The sequence below is a fragment of the Tinamus guttatus genome, unplaced genomic scaffold (genome assembly GCF_059628265.1).
Source record: "Tinamus guttatus ecotype Peru unplaced genomic scaffold, ASM5962826v1 Tinamus_guttatus_pri_ptg000073l, whole genome shotgun sequence".
Lineage (NCBI taxonomy): Eukaryota > Metazoa > Chordata > Aves > Tinamiformes > Tinamidae > Tinamus > Tinamus guttatus.
In genome coordinates, this window is record NW_028288607.1 from 1,070,010 (window position 1) to 1,090,589 (window position 20,580).

At 40.4% G+C, this 20,580-nt stretch overlaps 1 protein-coding gene across 4 annotated transcripts; it reads left to right on the forward strand.

Moving 5' to 3' along the window:
• The first annotated feature begins 203 nt into the window (after positions 1–203).
• On the forward strand, positions 204–14,580 carry MARCHF7 (membrane associated ring-CH-type finger 7). Of its 4 annotated transcripts, none has more exons than XM_088519805.1 (10): positions 204–355; positions 2,279–2,437; positions 3,124–3,295; positions 4,837–5,004; positions 6,589–7,377; positions 7,546–7,699; positions 7,954–8,123; positions 9,244–9,353; positions 11,530–11,643; positions 14,219–14,580. In XM_088519805.1, the coding sequence occupies exons 1-10, from the start codon at positions 209–211 to the stop codon at positions 14,435–14,437; spliced, it is 2,202 nt and encodes a 733-aa protein (XP_088375931.1). In that variant the 5' UTR covers positions 204–208; the 3' UTR covers positions 14,438–14,580. The 4 variants fall into 4 exon arrangements, 3 of the variants coding, with proteins under 3 accessions (XP_088375931.1, XP_010211586.2, XP_088375930.1); XM_010213284.2 differs by adding an exon at positions 12,445–12,493 and having other exon boundaries at positions 6,589–7,699; positions 14,261–14,424; XR_015913098.1 differs by lacking the exon at positions 14,219–14,580 and adding an exon at positions 12,445–12,470 and having other exon boundaries at positions 6,589–7,699; positions 9,244–9,376.
• Positions 14,581–20,580: the final 6,000 nt, after the last annotated feature.

Consider the following 20,580-nt stretch of genomic DNA (forward strand, 5'->3'; position numbering starts at 1 on the left):
CTACAGCAGGAGGAAATGTAGGGTTAGGGAACTAGGGAAAGAATTATTTTTCCATATTGCTCATGAATGACAAGACCAAAGCTCTATTTAAAAAAGTGTATGTGTGAGTCATAATTACAACACATTCAGAATGATCTGTGTATGTTTTGTGTGTATGTATCTGCTTCTAAGAGAAGTAATAACTGTGTTCCCATACAGGATACGAAGAATGGAGTCTAAGCCCTCAAGAATTCCTCGGAGGATATCTGTTCAGGCCTCTAGTGCTTCTCTAGGATCTAGAACGTTGGCTGGAAGCAATTTAGCTGGCGCATACAGTGCAAGAGAGTCTTCACGGAGATTAGAGTCTGGATTCCAGGTAATACATTTTGTGTGTTTCCATAAAGTGTGAAATCACTCAAGATACCTATTCATCTAATGACTGTCACAAAAAAAGGAGAGAGAAGAATATAATAGGGAAATATAAGGAAAAGCCGCATCTAGTGTCCTGCATTTGTGGAGAAAGAAAACAAAGGAACAAGAAAAAAGCGGAAAAAAAAGCAAGATTAATTTGAAAATGCAGAGATTAGAACTAGTAGTTTCTGGTATGCTGTCTTTACACACTTCTGCTTGGGCTTTAAAAACTATTTCTGTTTTAAAATCAGCTGCTTGCTGAATAAAGGGTGTCTGCGAACTACAGATTCATTGTTGAGATGGTAGTCACTGCAGGGTTAAATCTGGGTAAATGGGGTTTTCTGTGTGGGTAGCAATGCAAAAACATATAAGGAAGACATTGCAGTCCTAAGAGTTTACAGTAGGCTGTACTGCTGTAAGTACTTTGAATTTTGCAGTAGTAGAAACAAGAGAACCTCCAGTCTTATGTTATACCGTTAGCATGTTAATACAGCTAGACTTTGTCTGTGATAAACAGAACTGGAGTGAGGATTTTTGTTGTATCACATCCCAGCATTTTACACTGTAATCAAACTGCATCTTGTCAGGAAGGGGAAGCTGTGCTCAAGCGTAACTGGCGCTCTGCAGATACTGTAATATTCCTCTAAAGGATAAAGTAAGTAGCGATTAAATTACTTCAGAAATTATTTGAGGAACTTAGAAGCAAAAGAGGGTTGTTTGGCTGAATTTCCTTTTTTTATTATTTGTTGATTTTTGTTTTGTTTCATTTTGTTTGTTTATTTCTGCTCCTGTCAGCTCTCAGCTCAAATTTTGGGGCACAGAGGTGTAAGCCTGTTTCAGCCTCTGATCTTAATGTTTATATTTTCAATTAAATTGATAAAAATACATTTTTTTTTGCTGACAAACTGTAGCAGACGTTGTGTTACATAACCCCTTTCCCAGCAACAGTTTTACAAGTATTGGATCATTTGACTATTTTTAGCACAATACGTGTGCAGCTATGTGTTACACATTTTGCATGCCTATGTTAGTATATAGGCAACACACTATTTAAGAGTAGTTTTGTTCTTTTATTTTTTTTCTTTTATATTCCTACATATTTTTCTCCATCTACACTGCAAAAAGCAATGCTTTTGCTTTTTCTTAGGCATGTATGGACCCACTCAGTCTATGTATCAGTCTGAAAGCTGGTGTTCAAAAGGTTTGGTCTTGAGCTGAACTGATGTTGTGAAATTATTGGTATGTTACCAAACTGTTTTTTCCTCCTCTTCTATGAAATTGGGAGAAATATAAGCTTTTTTTACATGGTTTACATTTGTTCCCAGCCATTTTAGTAGGATGGAGAGTGTATATTAAAACAAATCCTATCAGTAGGCTCAAAATACTACTTTTTCCTTTGCCACCATTCTTTATTTCACTTTTTTAAAACTAAAGAGCGGGAAAAGACATATAACTTATCTGCTTTAATGCAGGAAGCTCACGACTCTCTGTATCTGCATTTTATTTTATTTTTTGAAAAAAATCAAAAGACGAGGTCATTCTGTCTCCTTGCTGGAGGATATAAATAGGGATAACACCCCAAAACATGCAAAAGGATTGCACCTTGAGTTACAGCTATGTGTTAGTTAAGTTTCTTGTTCTTATAGCAACAGAAGAGCAAGCAAGAACAATAAGGAATAATAATAATAAAGCAAGAGCAACAATATTTCACGAGGAAAAGTGAAAAATGCTGGAGAGGAATAAAGAAACACTTTTGTTTGGCAGTGTTTCTTTTCAAGGCATGATTCATTCTTTTCTTGAGTAGCTTCCATAAAGCTTTCTCTGAATGGTTTTCATATCTGTAGTTCAATTGGAGTTGCAATATGGATGTAAGCATGTTTTTCTTTAGGAATCAACTGTATTGAATGGTTCCAGTAGAGACTGGGGAACTGGAGAAAGAGAGGTCCATGAAACTCCTTGGAAGCTTACAACATCCTCTCCGACTCGCTACTCAGGGACTTTTGATCATCCACGGTCTGAAAGATTTTTGGGAAGCAGAAACAGACTGGTAAGACTTGTCATAGCTTTTTTGCTTTATTTTTTTTTCCTTCTCTCCTGTAAATAAAGTCTTTCTTTAGCCTTCCCAGTTAAGAAATAACTTCGAGATTTGAGGTGAAAATGGCTCTGTAATCTCCACTTAAAAAAAAAAAAGAAAGGAGAGAGATTATACATGAACACTGTAGAACAAGTTGAATAATGAACAGTGTAAATTTTATCATGAATAGGATAATCGGGTATTTCTAAGGGACCTTTCTTAAGATAGCATTAAGTCAGTTGGATCTAACTAAATAGTTTTTGGAGATCTGCTTTAGAATACTTAGAGTTTTTGGATGGGAGTAGCTTATGCTCTAACTTTAATCTTATGATTAGATGGAGACCTGTAAATTTAAGTCAGAAGTATCTTTTTCCTCTGTAAAGCCACGTTCATCTGAAAAGCAAAAAAAGGCTGGTTACAGTGGAAGCCAGCTTATGTTGGTGGGATTGTCTTGATTAAACCTGAAAATATTAATCAAGGGCAGGAGTATAAATCCTACAGTAGTTTTAAATAAAAAGGCTTTGCATCTTAATGTACTGTTTTTGCAAGTCTTACACACAGCATTAGGCATATATTAGACTACAACAAGCGCGTGTGAAATCCTATATTCCTAATTGTATTTTTTTATTGTCTGCTTGTTATTTAATTTATTTTTTTAGTCTACATCTTCCTCCTCTCATTTTACATCTGCATGTTATGGTGAGTCCGAGAGAACTCAGGGAGCATATTCAAGACTGAATAACCAGCAGCGAGACAGCGATTCAAAGAGACCAAAGCTATCTTGCATGTCTACCTCTTCTCTGAGAAACAATGGCTTGAATGCAATTTCAGGTGAGAGGCCAATTACTAGAACTGAAATATATGAGAATTGTCCCAGGGTAATAAGATGAGGCTTCACCAAGCTTGAAGAATTTTATCTGAAATAAATTCAAAGTAAATTTTAAATATTAGCAAATTATTCTCGTTATGAGGTTATTTTCACACTGATAGCCTCATTCAAAATACCAAGAAGGCTATTAGTGTGATATAATTTCCAAATTATCTTTTCCTTTTGTAGAAAAGGCAAACTTCATGGCTTGTATATATATCGGGTTGCTTTAGACTTCAAAGAAAGAATGAATACTGTTACTATTTCAAGAGTCAACTTGTATTGGTAAAACTGCATGTTTTAGGGACAGCAGAAAGGAAGGTATTATATTCACATAGCTCTTTATTGCAAGAAATGAAGTAGCATGGCACATTAGAGTACTGTTGAAAGGACTGGGGAGGGAAGTTCTTTTTGCTAGGGCTAAAATAAATCTACAAGCTAGACAAAAATAAATACGGTATACTGGGTATCTTTCTCAGGGGAAAAAATGTTCTTCATTGAAGCTGTGAATAAGTATGTGTTACTTGGATGTGATATATGTAATGTAATAACAAAAAAAAAGTCCAGGAAACAAAGGTCAAAATCTTGTATTGAAATTATTTCTAGAACATTTTGAAACAGACCTTTATACCTATGCAAATTATCCTTGTGAATGTGTTCTGTGTTCTTTTTTTATATCTCCCTATGTAATCCCAGCCATCCAAATAAATCAGTAAATTCTTGGTCAAATCCCAGTCCTGTAGATGCTTTCTTATATGGTAATAAAATGACCAACATTAATGTTTCTTCTTAGGTGAAAAATATCCCATTGTGGATTGGTTGGTTGCCACATTGCCAATATTAGATGCCTACTTAAATTTGAATTAAAAATTATCACCAAGGTAGACTCTTTTTTTAGAGCTGCTGAAGAGTATCTTTTGGAATGAGAACTTTTTTTTTTACAGCTGAAGTGTTTACAGTTCCCTATTTAGTTGGTGGAGGTTGTTTTAATGTCCATAATATGAGCAAGAACATTGTTTCTCGCTATTCTCAAGATTTGTGCCTAAGCTGCTGTTAAGCTTCAGATATCTTCCTGGAAAGTGAATCTCAGGAGTATTTAAGAAATTCCACTAGAATAGCAGCATTTGCTAAATTTCAAACTGTTGCTTTGCCATACAGCTAAACCTACCTAATAATTAGCATCAGAATGCCGGATACTTTTTCCCCTTTCCTACCCTGTATGAGTGTAAACATGACTCTAGCTCTTCACAGAAGTATTATTACTTTTTTTCTGGTTTAGCTTCCAGAACAAATTCCCTGCAAGATCAAATAAGTGCCAGCATCAGCAGAGTGCAGCATACCCTTAGCCTTTTGTTGGCAGCTAGCCTCTTGATCAGCTTAACTGTATTGTCAGACTCACCCTTAATGCAGTATGACCAGAATGCATGTATAAGTATCAACTTGATTTTTTTTTTTTGTGATTGCAAAGACCTGGGATTTTATTATCTTGGGTTTTTTTTTCTAGATTCCTCTTGGAGGTGTAGTCGGATTCCCAGGTCTTCATCAGTGGTGCTTGGCTCTCTGGGAACTGAGCTGGTGAGGGAACGAAGGGAGTTAGAAAGAAGAACAGATCCATCTGTTAATAATCTAGTGGATCACAGCCACAGAAGCAGTGACTTTACATCTTCAACATGTAAGTGTTACTATCTGAAAGTTTGCAGACCTTTAGGTTGCTTGTCTGTGCTTTTTTGTATTAAGATTGTAAGTGCGTTTAGTTTAAAAGAAACTGGTGTCAGTATTTGCCACTGTAACTTTGAATATTTAGCGAACATCCTCCTTCCTTTTTCATCTTAAGGTCTCTTATTTAGGTTGTTTCGGCACTCGTGCCACCATTAAGCACTATAAAAAAATAACTCCAGCTTTGTTCCCTGTTGTGCAATCAAAACCATTTATCAGACCTTATGCATCTGTGCAGATGTGTCTTCTTCTCTAGGATCTGCCAGAAGTGTAAACCACCGCTTTGAGATTAAAATAAAGAAATTTAAGTACAGAAATTGTAAAATTCTTTCAGGTAAAGATTTCTATAAAAGGTTTTGGGAAAAAAAGGGTTCTATATCAGAGAAACTAGTATTAACTTGCATTTCTTAAGTGGTTAAAATATTGAAAGGAATTAGAAGATTTCCTCTCTCTTGAGGGTAGTCTGCTGCTACTGTTGAGTATTGGTGCTCAACCAGGTTTGAGGAAGGAGACTGATATACATATACAGTATTGACAGAAAATATGTTAAAAGGGCAGTTGCAATATTTTTGCAATATTTTTTTAGGGTATTACAGAATCACAGAATGGTTAAGATTGGCAGGGACCTCTAGAGATCATCTAGTCCAACCTCCTTGCTCCAGCAGGGACACCAACAGCGTGTGGCACAGGGTGACATCCAGGCAGGTTTGAAGATCTCCAGAGAAGGAGATTCCACAGCCTCTCTGGGCAGCCTGTTCCAGGGCTCTTTCACCCTCGTAGTAAAGAAGTTCTTCCTAACATGGAGATGGAACTGCCAGGGTTTCAACTTGTACCCGTAATCGTAATTACCCCCCCCCCCTTTTTTTTTTTTTTTTTTTAAGTTCTTTGTTTAAATTAAATATGTCAAATTAAAAAAACTGTGCAAGTGCTGTTATCTAAACTGAATAATATGCAGAATGATATATTATTCTCTTTAAGTAGTAGACTCCAGGTCTTTTTATTCCAATATCTAGATTAAGGGTCACTTGTGTCGCAATAGAGGGGGAATATATTTTCCTTTATCGACATACTTGTTTCAGGTGTTCTTGTGACTGTTATATTGCTGAAATTTTGATTAACCTGTCTTTCTTGTTCTATAGGCAGAACAGACATTTAATTTTTAATGGTACTACATATTCGGCTGCGTTTTTTTTTGTTGTTGCTGTTTGTTTACTGAAATACTATTTCTCTGTAACTTCTGACAGATGGTTATTGTTAACTGTCTTCCTATTGTTATGTGAAGACATACTTTGATAGTATGCAGATTTTTAGGAAAGTTACATTCAAATAGGTTTAATATACCAATTTCAATTTAGCATACAGAATTCTAGAAAGTAAATTTATTACTGCACTAGAGTCTACCTGCCAAATTTATAAAAACTTAAAATAAGAATCACAAAATCCTCAACTCCCTCATTGACACTTAGGAATTATCCTTCTGGAATATACTGATATAGATTATGTCTCATTGTACTAATTTTCCTCTGCTCTTTCACAACAGATCATCACGACAGGCCTGCCTCTTCTTATGCACAGGGAGCAAGACCAAAAGAGAACTCATTAAGCACTTTGAGGCTGAACACATCCATGAACCGCCAGTTGCCTTCTGATCATCAGTCATCTTTTTTCAACAGAGGCTGTCATATGAGCTCTTCAAGATCCAGCTATCCTTCAAGACAAAGGAGAAGTGGAATGGAATCTCCTCAGAGGAGCATGCACTCAGAATTTTCTCATACTGCCATTAGAGGTGAAAATGCTTCCTCAGATGGTTCTGAAAGGATTTTATCTGCTCAGAGCACACTGAATGGGCCTGCAGCTGATAGTGAAGGAAGACGCACAACCAGGCAGCTGTTGTCTCGTTTAGCATCTAGTATGTCATCTACATTTTTCTCACGAAGGTCTAGCCAAGACTCATTGCCTACAAGATCCTTAGGCTCTGAGGAGTCATGTGTTGTTCCAAGAGTTCAAGCTTCTACTCTGTCCAGCACTAATGCAGCTGCTGAAGTTCCAGGACTTCAGACATCTGAAGCTTCTCAGGGATTTAGTTTTCTTAGACGAAGATGGGGTTTATCAGGAGTTTCACAGAATCATAACTCTGACTCGGATGGGGAAAGTTACAGACCAGATTCTGAAAGCAGGAGCACAGGATCCTGGTTATCGTCATCTTTGAGGAACAGATGTACACCTCTCTTCTCTAGAAGAAGGAGAGAAGGAAGAGATGAATCGGCAAGAATCTCTACCTCTGATGCGTCTGCTAGATCACAACATGTCTTCAGAAGGAGAGAGTCAGGTGAGGAGACATCTCTTGAAGAGTCAGGTAGCCCTCCTAGGGCTTCTGTTAACAGGCCACCAACACCTGCAGTATCTGGTATCCCTACAGCTACTGCCTCCCCACCAGATTCAACCCACAGTAGGAGGCATTCTGGAATTCTGCCTCGTTCTCTCTTTCGCTTTGCAGTGCCTCCAACATTAGGAAGCAGTCTGTCTGACAATCTTATGATAACTGTAGATATTATTCCCACTGGCTGGAATCAGTCTGATGGACAAGAAAGTGACAAGACTAAAATACCACCTTCAAGAGATCCAGAAAGACTCCAGAAAATTAAAGAGAGGTAAATTGGTATGCTCTTAACAGATAATAAAATGTACCTGCTTTAACATGTGAGGTTTTCCTGTAACCTTCATGTTGAAAGGAACCTTTTGTTCAGAGAAGGTTGCATCTCAGTTTCATTGTCCTAGGAGATATTTTTTTTTAGAGATTTGAGAACAGTTTAATGATGGGAGTTGTCACTAAGAAAAGTCTTGCATTAAATGTGTTACAGCATTTGTTGATCTCTCTTCTCCCCCTCCTCCCCTTCCCCATCAGCCTGCTCTTAGAAGATTCTGAAGATGAAGAGGGTGACTTGTGCAGAATCTGTCAGATGTCTTCTGCAAATTCTAGCAACCTCTTGATAGAGCCATGCAAATGTACTGGAAGTCTGCAGTATGTTCACCAAGAGTGCATGAAAAAATGGCTGCAGTCCAAGATTAATTCAGGTAAAACAGGATTTAGACTAAGATAACTTCCAGTTACGTCAGGAACTTTGAGTAGCATGACCATTACTAATATTAATGACACTTCTTTGAAAAATACGGAGGTTGATTTGGGGAGGGCATCTCTAGAACTGGCTTTGTTCCCCCAGTGCATGCAGTTCTGGTTATTACTAAGAACTGGAGACAGGCTGTTTGTAGCAGAGTGATAAGAATCTTAAAGTGTGGGGTAGGAGTGGAGGGAAGGGTAATCATACTTGAATAAGACTTGCTTGTTGAGGTCGGGTAACTGTTATTCAGAGCAGCTAAAACTACTTGTTTAAAAAGTTTCGTTGGAGTGCACGTAGGTTTTTTTGGTGGTGGTGGGTCGTGGGTGTTTTTTGTTTTTTTTGTTTGTTTTCTTTTGTAAGAAACCCTTTGGAAACTGCACATTGTAGAAATGTTTTCTAATAACCTTTAAGTTCATTGAAGACCTTATAGTTGTCTGTAGTATCATTGTGACTGAAGATAGGCAGTTTGGTAGAAGGCAAATAGAGGACTTGGTACAGACTAAAGAAAGATGCTGGGATGCTGACATCTGTTTACTTCTTCACTCAGTATCAAAGAACCTACATCTCATTAGGGGTGCATTCAAAGCCTCAGCCAATAGGAGATTTAAAATAGAAGAATGCAGTTTCTTAAATGCAAATCAACAAGTATATGACCCAAATCCACCATTAGCCTGCTTTTTTAATGTTGCTTGTGGAACAGCTTGTTTTAAACCTGATACTTCAAGATGAAAATTTTGTTATTATGTAGTTGTTGGTACTCCTGGGTGCGTTTGGATTAAACTGCAGAAATCAAATAGCCTAAAACACTTTTTCCTTATGCAAGACTTTCAGTAAGAGCGTCCAGATTAAACATGAGAAAAATACATAGAATTTGATGGAGAACAATCATTCTGTCATATTAAAATTATGGTAGTAGGAGATACTCACTACATTGCTATCAGAAACTGTCTTTTTCTTTGTCTTTACTCTTCAAAATAAAGTTAAGCATTGGTTTTAGTTTATAATATTGGCATACCTCTGTCATGTTTGTGGTTTTTGTAACTCACTGACTTCTCACAATTTCCCTTCCACACTAGGTTCTTCTTTGGAAGCAGTAACTACTTGTGAACTGTGTAAAGAGAAGTTGCATCTTAATCTTGAAGACTTTGATATTCATGAACTCTATAGGGCACATGCAAATGAACAAGTTAGTATATTTTGCCTAATTTGGTAAGTGTTGGGTTAGTGCTGGGAGGGTAGCTTTTTTCCTTGCGGAAAGAAAATGCTTACCCTTCTCAAAGGGACTGCTATTCACATAATGTATTTCATGGAATAGATCTTTCCTACTCCGCATTCAGACAAATCTATCTTCTTGCTGTACTTCCAATTTCTGAGCTTTCAGTAAGTGTAATATCTCTTATATTTTCATGTTTGCAGATGTGTCATCTAGCTTTGCAGCCCAGTGTCTTTGCCATATAGGGGCAGTGGAAATAGTAATTAAATTGAATATAATTAGATTGAATTTCAAATTCTTTTAGTGATGTGTTGGCTTTAGGCTGGCTTTAAGCACAGTTAAAAACTGCTTTTAAAACTGTCATTAAAAACTTCATCCTTTCCCTTAGAGTAGCAGAGACTAACTTTTTATAACAAAGCTGGCTCCTGTTCCTTTAAGTAATTTCTTAAATTAAAAATGAAGTTAAGACCCATATTACTCTCTTTATATAAAATGCAACATCTTAGAAGGACTAGACTTTTTTTTCTTCAGTGTTTAAAATGCAGGTTTAACAAAGGCTGGGGTTATTTTAGTGAACTTTATTCAGAGCATTTTCTTATGCCTCTGGGTTGGGTTCTGTGAATGTGAAAACCTCTACCTGAGAGGTTAAAGTGTAAACTCAGCTAAAGATCACCCTCTAACTTCCTTATTGTTTAGAGTAAGGTATCCTAACTGAATTTCCACTTTGGAATTCCAGATACTTGTACTGGACTATGAATATTTTTTTTTCTTGGTAGTACCATCAAGTATTTTAACAGTGCTGAGTATTGGTGACTATGTCAGTGTACCCCGATAGAAGTGGAAGAGCTTTAGAACTTGTTCCTAGACAATTGACGCTCCAAAATCAGCTGTAGCGTTTTGAAAATTCTTATGTTAACAGAAACTACTCTTTCTCAGAATATTTATAACACCGTGACATTCCTTAAATGTCTTCTTCATATTTTCTTTGTGTAAGGCATTGGTGGCTTTTAAGTGGCTCCGAGCAAAGCGCTGTAGTTTTCTTCTTTTTTTAGAAAATAATTCTTACATTTCATGGTATACTGTGATCATAGAATCGTTAAGGTTGGAAGGGACCTCTATAGATCATCTAGTCCAACCCCCCTGCATGCACAAGGGCATGTGGCACAGGACTGCGTTCAAGCGCGTTTTGAAGATCTCCAGGGAGGGAGATTCCACAACCTCTTTGGGCAGCCTGTTCCAGGGCTCTGTCACCCTCACTGTTACGGAATTTTTCCATAAGTTCCTGTGGAACTTTTGGTATTTCAGTTTGTGGCCGTTACCTCTAGTTCTATCGCTGGCTACCACTGAAAAGAGGCCAGCACCATCTTCTTCGCTACCTTGAGGTACTTCCAGGCACTGCTCAGGTCCCCTCTCAGGCTTCTCTTCTCCAGGCTGAACAGGCCCAGCTCTCTCAGCCTCTCCTCATAGGGCAGATGTTCCAGGCCCCTGATCATCCTTGTGGCCCTGCGCTGGACTCTCTCCAGCAGCTCCACATCCCTCTTGTCCTGTGGAGCCCAGAGCTGGACACAATACTCCAGATGTGGCCTCACCAAGGCTGAGCAGAGGGGCAGGATCCCCTCCTCTGACCTGCTGGAGACGCTCTTCTTAATGCACGCCAGGATCCCATTGGCCTTCTTGGCCATGAAGGCACACTGCTGCCTCATGGTCACCTTGTCATCCACAATGACGCCCAGGTCCTTCTGTGTAGAGCTGCTCTCCAGAAGGTCAGTCCCCAGCCTGTCAGACCCCTGTCTAGGGTTATTTCTCCCCAGGTGTAGGACCTTGCAGTTGGTCATGTTGAATTTCATGAGGTTTCTCACCGTCCACTTGTCCAGTCTGTCCTTGGGTTCTTGCCTGTGGACTAGCTATACTGCCTTAAAACTCATTTGTGAAAGTCATTCTTTCTAACTTCAAGGATAACAGATCTTGGGTGAGTAGGAGGAGCCCCAAGTATAATAGTTTTTTAATAGTCATTCTGTAAATTTGTCAAAGCAAATGAAGAGTAATTGTATAATGCTTCCAAGAAAAGTTAATTCAAGAAACAGAACTAGAATTACACATGTAGACACATTACTCACATTTTGAAAATTTCTGTTCATCTCCTTTTAAGGCAGACTATGAATTCATCAGCTCTGGTCTCTACCTTGTAGTGCTGTTACACTTATGTGAACAGCGCTTTTCTGATATGCTAGGAACTGCAAGTGAGGCCAGCACACGTGTCAGAGTAAGTATACATTTATTTTATTGAATGGATTGCTCATCTATAGATTTCTCAACTATAATAACACCATGTTTGTTTTGAAATGAAAGGTACTACTTTATTGTAGTTAATGTGGTACAAAATCACATTTGTCAAGGTTATTGATAAGTGAATACCTCTGCAGATATCATGATTGTAGTGAACTTATATGAAACTAGGGGGTTTCCATTCCTCTGTGTAAGATATGCAGCTGAAAATATTAGTCAAATTCTTTCATTTTGCCATTCTGTGTTGCAAAGGTGTGGACCTTGCAACCTTTGTCTACTGGATTGGGCCCTAAATACGTACTTTGGTGTGGCATTCTAAAGTTGACTAGCTGCAGTGTAATTTACTAGTATAAGTCAAAATGTTTACTTAAATGTATCGTGACAGGATTCTTGTGCCTTAACTGGCATTGATTTCATTTCTCTGCATTAGAATTTATAGAAACAGTTGATTTTTGTAAAACGGGCAATTTTTGAAATGAACAAATATATGTTTTATACAGACTATACAATCTGAAGCTGACACCATTAACTGCTGGTAGAAACATTTGACATAGACTGGAAACTGATATTCCTGAATAATAGCAATTGGAAGTTTAGTGTAGGGCTTTTTAATACATTTTGCATTGATTTTGTAAATTGGGAACATGGGTTAGGATAAGGGTCATATGGGATAAGTCTTTGGGATCTGAAAAAAAGAAGTCTTCTCTGCTAACTTGTTGCAAATTTCTGCAAATAACTTTGCAACTTTTAAACTACTTTCTCTCTGCCTTGTTTCTAGTTTATTAACCTTGCAAGAACTCTTCAGGCACATATGGAAGATATTGAAAGTAGGTGTTTCTCCCCTGCCCCCATTAGATTCACTCAAAGTTGAATGGTTACAGCCCTCACTGACAAGATTCATACTGCCAAATTTAGTCTCTGAAAAAAATACTTTACCCAGTAGTGCTTTTTTCCAGTTTTGGTGGAATTATTTTGAGGAAGAAATTATTTTATTTTCCATGATTGATTTCTTGACCACAGAGGGGACTGAAGAATGCTTTCTGCAAGTGATACCAAGATTCCTCACTAGCTACAGTTCAGTTGTTTTAGTTATGGAAGCGGTGATGACCATTGGTCTGTAGCACTTAACATGAGTCCTAGTAGGAAAGCAATGTTTTGGATCAAATTGGACTCTACTTAATTATAGAAGTACTTGGAATTATCCAATTTTGGAATCACATTTAACAGTTGACAACTTTTACAAAGGACTAGTCTGCTTTTCATTGTATAAGGCCTTCATTGGGGTTAAAATCATGAGTAGATGCTGACTTCTGGTAAGCTCAAGCTGCGTCTAAGCATTATTTCTGAGCCTTACGAATAGGCAATGGAAAGGTACCTGGGGCTGCTTATTTTTACTAGTTCTTTTCTGCCGCTCTGTCCCCCTCAACACTTAAAGTTTATGTATGAATTGATCCTTCCGTCCATAAAACTTGGTACTTGCAGTACAATAGGAGGTGCTGTCAAAGGAAATAAGTTGTCCTTTAGCTTAAGCAATTGATTATATTCAGAGCATTAGGTAACTGGTACTTCGTATAATAAAGGTGAACTATGTAGGTGAGAGCTTTATTTATTTATTTATGTGTTTCCTTGTTATAGTAGAAAATAATCTAAATGAGCGGTGTTTTCACACAGCAGTTTGATCTATATTTGAGCAAGGCTTTACCGAACTTTCAGGTGAGGAATACTGAAGTAAAACTTATTGTTCAATGACATTATTTTAGTTATACTTCCTTTTTAAGAAGCATTTTGGAGGGACTGCAGATGTGACAGAACAAACCATACATCCCTCTCATGTTCAGAGTTTGACTTCGAGATTGACTCCTGTGTGCATATACTTTCTTGAAAACAAGAGTTTGCTCAAAAGGACAAATAAAATTCCTGTTACACACAAGATAACACATTACAAAGTTATTGAAGATGTTCATGCTGACTTTTTATTACAGTTGACAAGTGTGTATTGTTCTTTAGTTTGTCTTGCAAGGAAATCCTTACAAGGATTCAGGGTGCATATTCATTTTGAACACATAGAATTCCTATGTTCATTTTGAACGCTGAAATAAGGGGCAGGGGGTAGGGAGTTTCTACTGCTTTTAATAGGTATTCTGTTTTAGAGTATTGAACATTTCTAGAGTTTTTAGTGTGAAAATAGTTAACTGTGAATCTTCTTTTGGCTTGAGTGCAGCTGTCATTGTATATACTCTGCTGTTACCACTGTTGGAATTGGTTACTATAAACGTTACATAAAAGTTCCGGCTCTGGCAGATTTACATGTTCTTCCTTCTATTGTTGAGGAAAAGTAGGAGGGCACCTTGGTTGGTGATACGGGATTTGAATTTTAAAATGCTGCATTATTAGACATAAAAGTTGTTTAAAAAATAAGCTAGATAATATTTTAAAAAGCAATAGGAATTTGGCTATTTGTAATCTGTTATTGGTATTTTAAAGTTACTTTATTTCTATTTATTTCTATTACTCAACGTAAACTAAAAGTATTGTAATTCTGCATTTCACAGACCTTTATGAAGTCTTCTGATTATACTATGTTATTCCAACAGCTTCTGAGGACGATTCTGAAGACAGTGATACTGGTAGAACTTTTGACACTGCTTAGTACTGCTTATGGCAGTGGAAGTGCTGTGGAGATGCTGAGCTGGCAAAGAAAAACATCGATGTGCATTTATTTTCTTGCTTTCTTTAGTAAAAAGAGCATTAAGTATTACAGTAATTTTTGAAGCATTGTCGAATTCAAAATCAACTGCTGCCCAGTGGAACTCAATGGACTTGAGCATGTGCAAGAATTAGATATATAAAGCAACTTCCCTTTTTAAATCTTGGGATGATATGCTTTATTTTGAAGAACTTCAAATTTTGAATATTTAAATAAGTTGTAATTCCTTTCATGTTCCCTTCTTACTGTAGTCAGATTTCTGGTTTTGTCTACCAAGTTTTACTCCTCTACTGGCACTAAGTGGTAATTGTGGGTTTTGGGGAGTAGGGAGGGTGGGATGTGGGGAATATCCATGTGCTTTTTTTTTTTTTTTTTTTTTTTTAGTGCCTCTGTTGCTGTCTCATAATAACTGATTGCTTCCAGTGTTAACATCAAATGAGCAGGAAGATAAGCAAGACACTGTAAAGATTGTTTGGTTTTCAGTTTATTTGAAGTGTGTTTAACTCAAAAAGCAATAAGAACTTGTGGTGGGCTTCTAATACTCAATGATGGATTTTTTTTTTTTATATGTACTGGTTATGAAACTGGAGATTATATTTGATATTATGTGGCTATTCCATTATGGAATATTTAGATGTAAACTCTTGCATTTCACCATTCCTGGCAGATATGCAACTTGATAAAGACTTAAAGTTGTTCAGTTCAATCAGTCTTTTATAGATCCCACCTTTACTGTTCAAAGCACTGGTTATCAATGTGTTTTCTAGTGTTGTCACTTCTTTATAAATAAAGATAATGAAGTATGCACCTCTACTTGTGTTGTTCTCTCTCCTGCCCACAACATGGATCTTTACCAGAACATACACTTGAAAGCTTAGAACACTGTAGTGTGTGGTACCTTTAACTAATGTTTGCAAATTCGTATTTGTAACGGATATTTAAACGTTTTTTCTGGTCTTTTTAAAAAAGCTTTTTATGAACAATGGTATAATAAATTGCCATATGGGTATTAGGATTCTATTTGCTATCAATAGTTACGGTGGCTTTTTTTAAAAAGATTGCAGTAACAATCTGTAACTGCGGAGTATGGTATGATGAATTGTCTTGAGTTTATCTTTTTATTACATCAGTTAGGTGTAAGCAAGCTTGTGAAAAATAAATATACTTTACATTTTAAGAAGTAACTGCAAGCAGTACATGAGCTAGCCTGCCATCACTAAGACTTGAAAGGAAATTGGACACTAAAGCCCACGCTGCAACAGGGGCTCCCCAGCCGCTGCGGATGTGGATGGTGGTAACATATTTAGGCAACTGGTGATGTATCTTTTTTAATCACTGATCTCTTTCGCGTATAGTAATGGTTAGGTGCATTACTCTGCTTCTTTTGTCTGTTGCTAAAACTGAGCACACAGTAAGCTTATTGTTCTGTTAAATGTATCATTCTGTATTGCCTTAATAGTTAAATAAGACCGTTCTTTCCACTGGCATCTGTTTTTTTTTCCATCACCTCCCCCTTTTCTACCCCTCCACCCCGCATCAGCCACAACCAGGGCTGGCATGTGCCTTTTGAGCCCTTTGTTGAGCCCCAACGTCTTTCCTTTGTATTTTGGTTTGCTCCGGAGCCCTGTGTTTGCCCTGTGGACCCCTCAATTCCTATTTTGGGTTGGCCCAAGCTCCTGGTGTGCCCTGGGGCCCTGTTTGCTTTGCAGGGCCCCACAAAGCTTTGTGTTTCTTGTTGCTTAATGTTGCGGTTTGAAGTGGGGACAAATTTGGGAAGACCGCTGACAAAGTTGGGAGGAGATAAATCCCCTAAGCATTCAGAGAGATCGGGAGTGGCTCGATTCTTCTCTTAATGGGGATACCCAATACTGTGGTAGTTGTAGGGCCTGATTCTGGTCTGGTTGCACCGGATTCACGAACAGTTTGTCGTCTATCACTCTGACTGTATTCAAACCAATTAGTCAAGTTCACAAATAGCACGATTTATTCAAGCCTAACATTTACAAAGCAGGTTTCAGGTGTCAGTACAGGAATTTCTCCACTATCCTGTGGCGTCCTTGGCTAGCTCTAATGTACCAATGTGCACTAACCACCCCCGCAAGAAGCTGGGAGAGGTTTCTCTAGCTCCAGGAGTCTCCTGCTGAGACGGTGTTCAGACCCGAGGGGGAGATTTTCCCCTGCAGCCTCACTGCATCCACAGAGAAGCCAGCTCCAACTCTGAAAGCCAAGGGTTAATTTTAAACCCTGGTCAAGTGGAGATGCGGTTAAGGTGCTCCTCTTTTGTACGAGGAGTGTTGTATGTGATGAGATAAACACTAGGTGCAGGCAGGCCTTTTGTAGGAAAAGGGCTGTGCCTGTCTCGCCCTCAGTCCTTGCCAGGGTTGTCCTTTCCGACAGGACAAAGTGGCTGATGGCACCGCCCACGCCTGACTGACCTCCCTGTCCCTGTGCTCTGGCCAGGGCTCTGCCCTGCGCTTTCAGTGAGTTGCGGGTGGGGGCTCTGCCGCTCGGGCCGCCCTGGCTATCGCTGATGGGGCTCGCGGCCCTTCTCCCGTCCCAGGCGGCAGCTGTGGGCCCTTGGGCCGGAATGAGCGGCAGGTGGGACCGCGGGTTGATAGGTGTGGCAGAGGGCGAGCGGATCCTGCGGCTGGGATGGCAGCTGAGGGAAGATGGTGCTGCTCCGCAATCTGGACGCTGCCGCTGAGCAGCCGCCACTGGGCCCGGCGCCGGAGGAGGTGAGCGGAGCTGGGGGTGCTGGCCGCGACGCGACGAGGGTCCCAGGCCACGCGGTCCGCTCGGGGCGCGCCGGGACGGGGCAGCTCGCTGGGGCCGGGCAGGGCGGCGTCCCGCAGTAGCAGGGCCGGGTAAGAAAGGGCGCGCGCGGGGGTTGAAGCGGCAGGGGAAGGGAAGGGCAGGGTGCCCGCTGCGGGCCGGGCTGCTCCTTGTCCCGGGCAGGACCTGGGCGTTGCTCTCGGGTTTCTTTTAGTTGTTCTTCTCTCCAGAAGATACGTTTAATCTGCACTAGATTTCCCTGAAGAATCTTGTGCTGTCTAGTCCTCGGTCCTGCAGAGCCCCAGGAATGCCTTTGACTCAGGAGCCTTCTTAGAGCGCTTCTTTTTGTGCTCCAGCTCCATTTGGGCCCTCTAGTCTCTTCAGAAGCCCTTTCTGAGCTTTGCTCTGGAGCCCTGTGTTGCTTCTCCAGCCCTGGTAGCACCTCTCATGTCCCCTCCTGCATGTCCTCCACCGGGAAATACAGAGCTAGTACTTTGCTGGGGAGCTACTAATTCCATTCTGCCCCCTAACTGCCTTTCCCCCTCCAACTTGCTCTAGGTGCTGAGCAGCTCTCTGTGTTCCCTCCTGGGAAGAATTGTGTTACAGAAGGAGTGCTGTTCTGGCAGTTTAGTTTGATATCCCGGTTTGCCCTGGAGGGAGTGCTATCCCGCTAGAGCGGCTGTAGCACACACAGGCTTGAACCTGTTATGGTGCCTTGGGGTAACGTTCCCTTTGTAGCAATGTCTCCGGCCCTTGAACACTGCTGACCCCAAATGCCAGGATGACAGGACCATCTGACCTTCAGCAAAACTCAGAACCACCACCCTATAGCCAGCTGTTCTTGGGAAGTGTCCACTGCAGGGGTAGATTATATTCTGGTGGGGGAGGCAGCAGGACCACTGACTTGGTCACCAGCGACCTGGGAAATCCTCTGCCTCAACCGCACGTGCTCTACTGCTCTTTCTTTTATCTAAGGTATGTGAGAAAAGCTAAGCGATGCTGTAGTAGTTGAACTGCATAACGCCTTAGCGAGGCAGAACCTGGCAGCGGCCTAAATCATGAGTCAATTGAGCTGTTTGGGGTGATAGCTTTGTGGAATCATCTTAATTTAAAAGCTACTTTTGCCAATTCTTCTGATGCAGGAGGATTGCCCACGTAGGGTTCATTTTTCCATGGTTGCTCTGTGGCTGTAGATAATGCCAAGTCAATGACTACTAATAATCTAAAGTAAGATATTAACCATGAAATAGTTTTAGAGAGAAAGAGGTATCCTTTGAAATCTTTGGCCAATATTTACATAACAAAACCACGAATCTGGCTGAGTGACTCTGAGTAATCGAGCATAGCAGGGATTGAGTAAACATGAACCGGGAGGGCATGGATTTCCAGTATATGCAATATAGAGATTACTGTGCAGGTTAAGTATTAAAATATCAGTCTATGAAGAATTTGTTTTCTTGCAGTTTTTCATTGAACTGTTGGGTATTTAGGATTTCAGTGTGTCAGTGTACAATTCCTGTAAAACTAGACAGGTTGCCTCTAGCAAAGATCTTTCAGTATGCTAGATGATGTTTTTTTTTTTTTTTTTTTTTTTTTTTTTTTTTTGCCTGTAGAGTCTTTCTATAATCTAAATACTGCTGCAACAGCTAACACTGACTAGAGGAATGACTGTAGCAGTGGACATCCCTGTGGAATGAGGCTTCTCTTGCTGATTCTGTTCCCTTTCTTGTGGAAGCACTCATCTGCACAAATAACATATACCTTTTGCTTTCAGTGCCTCGGCTTGTGGCTCAGAAGGTGGATGTTGGGTTCTACAGCTTTAGGCAGCACATGGAGAAAGGGCTGATGACGGTATCTGTGGAGGTGAGGGGACATCAGCGGGACTTGTACAGCTTCATATCGCATGTGCACATATTTATGCACCTTGTATCTTCCTGCCTTCAGTCATCTTGTGTTTGGTCCAGGCAGTAAGACCTAGTTAGACTCGCTTTCCAGGTCGTGCAGAACTCCAGTGCTTTGTCCTAAAGTCGGGACGGTTAGGCACCGCACATCCCTCTGGGTTCCGACTTTCTGAGCAGATGATCCAGGGAGGTAAAGATTTGTATCAAGGATCAGTCATGTTTATAATAGGAAGATAAATGTAGTCATACTGCTTCACCTAATGGCTGCCCAGCCCTTTTTAAAGTCCTTGCTATTGGGTCTGGTTCTGACCTGGCAGACTAAGTTAATCTAGAATTAACTGATGTACCTCTGCTCTGATGTACTCATTGATATTAGGAAGAAATTTTGTGTGAGGGAAGCAATGAAAATGGCAATGATGTGACTTTTCTAAGCTTTCTCCAACTAACTAACTTTCTCCAACAGTAAAGGATAGGAACTGCTTAGCTTCTTACAAGATTACAGTTTAAAAGGCAAACTTAATTACAGACTAAATGAATGAAATTGAGCACCTCTCTAAATGTTTCTGAAGAATTCCATTGCTGTATAATGGCTGAACCTATTAACTTATTAAATGACCAGGAAGTTGCAAACCTCATCTCATGTCTCACATCCTGCCTACCAGTGTGTAAGAAGAGAAGCTCTGGCTTATAAAAAGGCCAGAGCTGGAGCCGCTGTGTTGCTATTGTCAGCCACTGTTCTCAGAAATACATGGGTACACGGGTCTACAGTGCATAAGCCAAGGGCAAGATGGCTGCTGGCATCTTTGTTTATTGTATTTCTGTGGTTAATTTTATTTTGCATATTTTATAAATAATTTGGCACTGTATTTCACACTGTTCAGAGGAAAGCTGCTGTTGCAGCCTTCAGATGGTGCCTGCTTCTACGCAGGTACAGGGGAGATGTGTGTGCATCTCTGTGAAGGGGGTAGAGGGCAACGGTGGGTGCTGTTTTGACACTGTCCTACCGCCGAGAGCGGGACTCGAGACAGGAAAACGCCGCAGCTGCTGGAACCCACCGTGGCTTCTGCTCCTGCCGCCAGAAGACGTCGCTGGGCGGGGGCTGGTGCGCGTGCGCCCCGCTGGGCGCCAGAGAGCATGCGCGGCACGGAGACACTAGCGCGCGTGTACCAGAGGGAAACGGCAGTACGCATGCGTGCAACAGCCTTCTTCGGCGCATGCGCTTTGCGCTCTGGCGCCCTCATTGGTGCCCCCGGTGTCGGAAATTCGGAACTGCAATGGAAGGGGCAGGCGCATGCGCATCCTGACAGCATCACGTCACCATCGGCCTGAAAGCCCCTGGCAACGGCAAGCGCGGAAGAGATGGCAAATCTTCTAGCCGGCGTGTTTGGAGAGGCCGCCTGCGTTAGGCCATTGGGGGGGGGGGGGGGGCGGGGGATGAATGTTATTTACAAAAACACGAACAGCCTCTGCAACGCCCGGAGCCTCTGGAGTTCGCCGAAGCCCCGCCACCCAAAAATGCGCGCATGCGCACAAG